Genomic DNA, 9,031 nt, shown 5'->3' with positions numbered 1-9,031 from the left:
CTTCTCTTCCCCTCTCCTAGGGGCGGGATTCACTGTGGGGTGGCGTGGCCCGTCTGGGCTACTTGCACACTGCCAGGCTTGTGGTGCTGGGGCTCTGGCGTATTAGCTGGGGTGGGTAGGCAAGGTGCACGGGGGCAGGAGGGGCAGGCTTAGCTCGCTTCTCCTAGGTGATCCACTTCAGGAGGGGCCCTGTGGCAGCGGGAGGGAGTCAGATCCGCTGCCGGAGGTTTGGCTCCGCAGAAGCACAGAGTTGGGTGTTTGCGCGGAGTGAGCAAGTTCCCTGGCAGGAACTGGTTCTCTTTGGGATTTTGGCTGGGGGATGGGCGGGGGAGATGGCGCTGGCGAGCGCCTTTGTTCCCCGCCAAGCTGAGCTCTGCCGTCCGGGGGCTCAGCAGCTCTCCCTCCCTTTGTCCTCCAGCCTTCCCGCTTTCCGAGCAGAGCTGTTAACTTATGACCTCCCAGACGCTAAGTCGCGCTTGCTGTCGGAACACAGTCTGTCCGCCCCTCCGCTTTTGCCAGCCAGACTCGGGGGCTCTGCTTGGCCGGCGAGCCGCCCCTCCGCCCCGGCTCCCTCCCGCCAGTCCGTGGAGCGCGCACCGCCTCGCCGCCCTTCCTACCCTCTTCCGTGGGCCTCTCGTCTGCGCTTGGCTCTGGAGACTCTGTTCTGCTAATCCTCTGGCAGTTTTCTGGGTTCTTTAGGCAGGTGTAGGTGGAATCTAAGTGATCAGCAGGACGCGCGGTGAGCCCAGCGTCCTCCTACGCCGCCATCTTCCCTCCAACCGCATATTTTCAATTTTCAATTTTGTCTCTTCCTGATCTAGACTTGGGTTTCCATTCAGCACTGACTCTAATTGAGTCACCCTTTGCCTCTCCTTATAAGCCAACCTCTTTGAGAATGATAATCTTTGTTAAGAAAAAATGAGAATACTTGATTCAGGAAATCTAAGCATGACCTCACTCTTAACCTTTCTTTTACCAATGCTGAAAGGATTGGGAAATGTATCATAAAATATTGGTGTGATAGTACACATCATTCCTCCAGTAAAAACCTCAGGAAGAGAAATAATATTAAAAAGAATCAACACTTTTCTAAGTGTAACAAGCAAAAAAATTTTCAAAACTCAAAAAATATTTTAAAACAAGGAATATTCATAAAGATTTAAAATTTCAAAAAAGCATTTACTGATGAAGAAGCTTTAAAATCACCAAGATTCACATATTTTGTTGGATGGATCCAATCCAATATCATTTATTTAAAAACTGTCAAAGGGACATGAATTAAATTAAGATGAAGGGAGAAAGGCACTAGTAATTCCTACTAAGGAATTAAAGCCTGCATTGAAATGACATAAAACAGATTGATACTGACATACTAAATGAAATGTTACATCTTGAATGTAGGGTATTTAAATTAAGCAAACAGATAGCATCAGGTCCAAGGGAACTAATAAGGCTAGAAGAGTGATAAATAACCAGCAAGCCAAATATACTACGAATGGAGAAGAGAGAACATATGAATATTAATATCAATACAATGATTTGCTTTTTAAAAATGAAATCTTTAGTCATTTCAGGGGTGCCTGGGTGTCTCAGTCAGTTAAATGTCCGACTTTGGCTCAGGTCATGATCTTGTGGTTCAGGAGTTCGAGCCCCGCATCGGGCTCTGTGCTGACAGCTCAGAGCCTGGAGCCTGCTTCAGATTCTGTGTCTCTCTCTCTCTCTCTTTCTCTCTCTCTCTCTCTGCTCCTCCCCTGCTCACATACTCTGTCTCGGTCTCTTTCTGTCTGTACCTCTCAACAATGAATAAGCATTAAAAAAAAAATCTTTAGTCATTTTAAGAGTCAAAAGTATGCACCTGATGATAACTCTCAAAGAAAAATCAGCATTTAGTTAAATTTTCCCCCAACTTCTATAGTTCATCTTATTAAAACTTCCTTTGATTCTTGTTCTTTTACTTCAGGCCACGCTCACATTGTGGCCTGTGTAGGCAGGGGTTTCCCCCCCTTTTTCTACTACCGCATCCCCAGGTTTCTCCCATTGAAATGACATTCCCACAAGGAATCTTTATCTTACTGTTCCACTACCACCACCACCACCAAGCCTGGTGAGTCCTACCCATTATACTATCATCACCACCTAGCTCCTGCTCTCATAACTCTTATCAAACTACAATGTCAAGTTTCTTGCCTTTGTTCTACTCTAGATGGCAAACGCCTTGGAGAATGTCTTTATTCCACATGCTAAAATACGTTATTCCTGGCACTGAGACAATTATTAATCCCATAGTAGATAACCTTCCAATATGGTGATTTGATACTTCTGACAATGCAAAATGAGAATTTTTATGTGAAGATAAAAAATACAAAAGTAACATTTGACATTAATTTGTGAACAAAGGATGAAAGACATGGCTTGTAGGAGCTATCCTGTTAAAATATCTATTTAAAAATTTCTGAATGAAATTGAAGGAAAGTCACAATTTATTGAAAATTTATAATACTGAGAAACCTGAAAATATCCCTGCAAATTATATTTATAGTCATAATTTATACTGGAGAAATGTAGAGAAATCCAAGTTTAGAAAAATGTTCTATCGCTTACTAGCAAGAGTTTTAGGATTTAAAGCTAGTTTTATTGATTTTTGGAAAGATTCTGTTCAAGTAAATGCATCTGCTTTTCCAGGGGGAGCAAGATGATTTCAAGGAACATCCCAAGAAATATCTTCCAGTACTAAAATTGAGAAAGATTTATATCATAAACAATGTACAAAGATAAAAGTAACATGGGGTGCATTATATATATACACATATGCATTATTAATACTATGTTAATAATAAATGATATTAATATAAATGGTTAATATACTATAAAAAGATAAAAAAATCAGATTACCAATAAGATATAGAAATAACAAATGGGAATGGAAAAAGAAGTAAAAGCAAGCGAAGAGGAAAAAAGGAAAATGGCCTTATAACCTGGATCTTCAGCTTCACTGAGGAAAACCTGGTTCTAGGCTTTTTTCTTGGTGTTAATTGTCTGTTTCATGACAGAGCTTCGTACTGTGAGTCCATAAGGAGACGAAAGGGCCCTGCATGAATATCTCAAGATCTTAGAGTGCTTAAGAGAGAGGTTCTCCAAGTTCAGTCCCCATTTGTACCAAAAGTGTTTAGCAACCTTCCAAATTTCAATCAGGCAAAAGCACTGGGACAGCCATCCTCACCCTATGGGTATGGTTTAACTTCGGATTTCTAAAATATTTAGCTTCTCTGATTTTTTGGTTCTGCCATAACCTAGGCTACTAATTCATCAGCTTAAATCTAGGAGATACATATACTTCAGTTAAGATTTAATTTTCGCTTTTTTCTCCACATGGGAGTTTCTTAGCCTACCTACAACACTAAGATGGGGGAATAGAGTTTAACTTCTGAATAGCAAGAGCTCAGTATCTAAATTTATATAAGTGCTGTCACATCATGATTTCTGACTTGTTTAACCAAAGGTGACACATCATTTTCTATACAAGTCTGGTTAATCTTCTGGGCTCTCTCTCAACCTGGTCATATATGTAAATGTTGTCCATGATATTAGTTTTCCAAACCATAACATGGCTGCTAGTTGGTATTAATCACATGTTTCCTCAATATGTGTTCCAAACAAATTGGGAACTAGGCACAGAAGTCAGACGAGTATAAAAATTTGCTTCATTCATGATAAAAGTAGATTGAAGAACATGGCGAAGATGAGTTTGTTTAAATGGGTCTGATTTACCTGCTAAATTAGAACCTGAACATTTCTGAAATCTCTAGGTGAGGACATATTACCAAAGTGAGCTAACTCAGTGGCAGATGGAGGAAACAGGGCAGTGTGCTTGTCTTATACGTAGCCACTCACGAGCAATGATTTTTACCCCAATCTCAACAAGCAGATAAATTTTGTAGAAAATGATCCAGTAATCTAGGTTTTAAGTCACTCTCGAATGGGAATTTTTAAAGATTCACATAAGGAGACAAGATATAATAATTATAAACATATTAAAATTATTTTTCTCTATTTCCCCTTACTCTTCTATGTTTTGGTTGGCATTTCATCTTCTACTGTTTCACCCATAAATTCATTGCATCTTATGCCCAAGTTTATCAGTAGGTGCATCTAACTGCTAAGAAAATTTTCTTTTACCTACCATCAGGCCAATATCAGCATTATCAATAAATTGTAATAGATTCTCATATCCAGTGTGTATTTTTTCACAATTAAGGTGTTTGAATCAAAATCCACACATCATATTTGGTTGTTTTGTTACTTACAACTTTTTTTATTCCCTTATAGTCCTTTCATTTTTTCCCCCCTTGCATTGACGGATAAATGACAGCATTTGTAGTGTATAATGTCCTTGGTTAAATGATTGCTTCCTTATAGACTTGTTTTTTCATTACCAAATTACCGCTTATATGCTAATTATATTTATTGATTACATCTAGATTTGTATTTTTAGCAAAAAGTTGATAGAGGAAGCTATATGCTTCTTATTGAATTACATCATGAGACTTGTAATGTCTGCTTGACCTACTTTCAGTAATACGTAGATTGATCAGTGTATCAGTCTTGGCACCCTGATATCTCTATTATAAATATCACCATCAGTATTTCACAAATCATTTTTAGTACATACTGACACATTGTCTAGATCTATTCTTGCATTAAGAGGTCCAAACCGTTGTATCCTTTGATAGCTCAGCTGGTAGAGTGGAAGACTGAGGGTTAAAGAGGTCCAAACCACTGTTTTATTTTGTATTTCTGGGAATTCACAACTTTTTTGATAAACTATTTGATTACCTGAAGTACATTATATACAGGCAGAGAGGATAAACATTTGATTCCTCCTCTTGGCTATCAATGTTTTGTTGTAGTAATTTGATGTCCTGGCAACTTCCACTGATGATCAGTCGTTTTCCTTTTATAATGCTATACACTCAGGGATTTTTATATATTTGATAGGTTTCTATATGTTACAGTCATTATTATATTTTTTATGCTCGAATTGTCTCATTTTAGGCTAGTAGGTACAATCCAAATTGGTTCCTGTGTCCTCATGATATACATATATATATTTGCTTCCTTTTCTTCTGGCACAAAAAGATGTTCCAGGCTCAGTTCATATGTTTCCTACCCCTAAGGTGGAAAGAGTTCTTTCTCCAAGAAGACCTGGTTCCTTTCAGTGGGAAATAGTATTTAGAAACTACACCTTGCTACCAGCGTTGTTTGCAATCTAACATGAATAATGGGCCCCAATTAGTGCCAAAGAATTTACACCATTTAATTCAACAGTTTTAGTTTCTGTTCTTAGAGTTCGTTTTCTGAGTGCATTCTATCTTCGTAGTTCTACCAATTAATAAGTGGCTCAATATACTACATATATTTGCAAAACTTGATAGCTGGTATATTTTCCATAAATTTAAAGAATATGTCCATTTAATAACTTGTGTAAGGCTTAAACTGCTTTAGGTCTAAGTATTCTACTTGTATATAGTGTTTATATCACACTTTTTAAAAAGTTTATTTGAGAAAGTATGAGCAGGATAGGGACGGGGTGGGGGGGTGGAGAATCTTAAGTAGGCTCCATACTCAGTGTGGAGCTCCACGTGAGGCTTGATCCCATGACCCTGGGATCATGACCTGAGCTGAAATCAAGAGTCTGACACTCAAGAGTCAGACACTCAACTGACACAGCTGCCCAGGTTCCCCTGTATTACATTTTTATATGCAGTTAATCAACTATTTGATTGCAAATACAGACTGATCTTGGAATTAATACTAGATCGTAAATACTTCTTCATATCTTGCATTGTAATACTATCTCCACTGTTACTGTATGTGGAAATGTTCATTTGCCAGACATTCAGATCTACTTACTATAAAATACATACTTGTCCTAGACTTAATTTTAAACATAGCCTTGGGTAGCTATTTTTTAATCAAATTGTGTTTTATATTTTCATCCTCTCATGATTTTAGTAATCAATCTTGAAATAATTTTAGGAAATAAGTATTTTAGCTATTTTTTCACAGAGCAACTAGGTATAAATACACTAAAATTTAGTTTTGATTTTGACAGGCATTCTATATGTCAAAGAGAAATATTTTGCACCTTATGTTTATTATTGACTAACATGTGGGGTTATAGTATAGAACATATTTTCAAACTCATGTCATCATGTATGCTTTCATTTTTGTTTTATGAACAGAGCTAAATTGTTAACCTCACATAAGTTTCCAAGAGAATAGGCTCTAAGAGATATTTTCCCCTACTCTCAGATACTCCTGTAGACCAATTAAAAATTCCAAAGAATAATATAGGAGATTATGCCAAAAAGGAAATAATAGAACTTCAAATGCAAGTATTAATATATTTTGTATAAGCCTATTTTAGAGGCAATATAATTATCTTCTGCAGAGACTCTGAATTTGACCTCTGACGTTCATTTGATTTTTTTCCTTCAATAAGTTATACACATCAGTCTTTATCTTACGGAATGTGCATTAATGTTTTCACATTTTCTTTCTCACATTTCTTCAAAGTATAGCAATACTTTACATTAAAACAACTTGGTTAACAAGAAGAAGAATTTCCTGATTTTTCTGAGAATTTATTCTATATTGCTGTTATTACCAGTAACATCACCAAAGAAAGGCTCAATTAACTGGAATAGAATATTAAAAGTGCATTTTAGGTGTGCTTGGGTGGTTCATTTGGTTAAGTGTCTGACTCTTGATCTCAGCTCCGGTCTTGATCTCAGGGTCATGACTTCAAGCCCCATATTGGGCTCCGTGCTGGGCATGAAGCCTACTTAAAAAAAAAAAAAAAAGGGCAATTTAGCATTTATGGGAAAATGATCATTACATTCAAATAAGAAATGTTTTTGATACAGAAAATAGATTTATTTAATCAGGAAAATTCTGTGGAACAGGTAGAATATACTTTAACCTCTAAAGTAAGGCAATGAAATAAATTCTTACATTGTAATTCAATTCACTGGCATAGGTAAACATCTCTTTCAGGAATTCAAAATTTTAGAAATTTAATGAACATTTTCAGTTGGGATCATATAGAATCTGATTATTATTTTCTCATTTATGACATATACAAGGATCAAAATTTATTATCTTACAGAAAGAAAAGCATTTTGTAAAATTATTATAAATTTTCTTTGACTTTATAATTTGTGCAATGTGCTCACACATTAAAAAATGACATTTATGAAACATAATATTCTCCATAGCATAAAATGCTATCTATTATCAGTGAACTGTTTTCTTGATTGAAAATTGACTTTGTGATCTGTTTCAAATATTCATTTTTGTCCTAAAAATATGATTCCTATCACAGACATTCCATTTACATGCCATATTCTGGAAAGGCTTCTAACATGAAAGTTCATACAGAGACTGATTAGACATTTGTTTCATACAGTATGATCTGTGAAAAATAATCACATTTAAAATTCTTCATTTCTGAAATCAATAAAGAAACAGATTTGTGGAATAGAATTTCTAGCCAGAAATAATAGCATGGAAGGAGTCCCAAAGTGGGCTGAAATTGCTAATATAATTTGAAAATATGTACAGAGTAAGACAAAATAAGATTAAAAGGGCAACATTTTCATTCATTTTTCCCTTCATACTTTTTTAGAATTTTCTCATTTGTTTGAAGCAAATAAGACTTTCTGGACCATATCCTTAAAGGCCTGTTTCACTTGCTGGTTTCTTAGTGTATAAATGAAGGGATTCAATAAGGGGGCAACTGAGGTATTGAGCACAGCTACTCCTTTGCTTAAAGTCACTCTGTCATTTGCTGATGGTTTTATGTATATGAAGATGCAGCTACCATAAGAGATGGAAACTACAATCATGTGGGAAGAACAGGTAGAAAAGGCTTTAGTCCTTTGCTGAACAGAAGGGAATTTGAGAATTGTCTTGATGATGTAGCTGTAGGAGAGAATCACTAACATCAGTGTGACCATTAGTGTCATCACGGCCAAGAAAAATGACATTAGCTCTAGGAAATGTGTATCTGAACAAGAGATCTGCAGGATGGGAGAAGAATCACAAATAAAATGATCAATGACGTTGGAAGCACAAAATTCCAACTTGAGTCCCAAGATTATTGGAGGAAAGATGACCAAGAATCCAGTTACCCAAGAGCTGAGTACAAGTTGGTAGCAAACTTTGTTGCTCATGATGGTGGTATAATGCAGAGGTTTACATATAGCCACATAACGATCGAAGGACATAGCAGCCAGAAGGTAAAATTCAGTTACTCCCAAAAAGATAAAAAAAAAATAACTGAGTCATACAGCTCATATAGGAAATAGTCCTGTCCTTTGTCACAAGGCTCACCAGGAACCTTGGAATACAAACAGTTGTGAATGAGATTTCTAAAAAGGAGAAATTCCGTAGGAAGAAATACATTGGTATCTTTAGGTGGGAATCCAGCAGAGTGAGAGTGATGATGGTTAAGTTTCCTGTCACACTCAACAAGTAGGTAAAAAATAGAAAGAGGAAAATTACAACCTGCAGTTCAGGGTCATTTGTCAGACCCAAAAGAATGAAGTCCGTGTGGATTGAATGGTTCCTCATTTCTCTTATCGGTTTTAACAAAGCTACACAAAGAGTTAAAAAAAAAAAAATGGTCCAGATTAGCTATTAGAGTCAGTAAGAGCAAGGAGAATGAGAAGCTAACATTCATTGATCACCAACAATATACAATGTACTGTTTGGAGATTTACATAAATGTTCTTATCTACAGCAAACTTCGAGTGGAATATTACAATCCTCATTTTTTAGAGAGGGAAATTGAGGTTCAGATTAAAGAGTTTGTCTGGGATGTGTATCTAAATCCTAGCTTTCTAAAGTTGGTAAATTTTTAACAAAGATAAATACCCAACACACAACCCAGACAATTCATTTGAATATTTGGGTGAGATCTAGGCATTTGTGTTTCTATGAAGTTTACAGGTTCATAGCCAAGTGGAGA

The 9,031-nt window shown here is 36.6% G+C and overlaps 1 protein-coding gene across 1 annotated transcript; it reads right to left on the bottom strand.

Annotated features, from left to right (window-relative positions):
* Positions 1-7,694: 7,694 nt before the first annotated feature.
* LOC125919182 (olfactory receptor 6C75-like) lies at positions 7,695-8,727 on the bottom strand. The gene is given in 2 exon segments (XM_049625690.1): positions 7,695-8,339; positions 8,341-8,727. Coding segments are annotated over 2 exon segments (939 nt in total). The 5' UTR covers positions 8,635-8,727.
* Positions 8,728-9,031: the final 304 nt, after the last annotated feature.

This window comes from Panthera uncia, chromosome B4, assembly GCF_023721935.1.
Source record: "Panthera uncia isolate 11264 chromosome B4, Puncia_PCG_1.0, whole genome shotgun sequence".
NCBI lineage: Eukaryota > Metazoa > Chordata > Mammalia > Carnivora > Felidae > Panthera > Panthera uncia.
The sequence above is the reverse complement of the archived record's forward strand: the minus strand, read 5'-3'. Positions and strand labels throughout refer to the sequence as shown.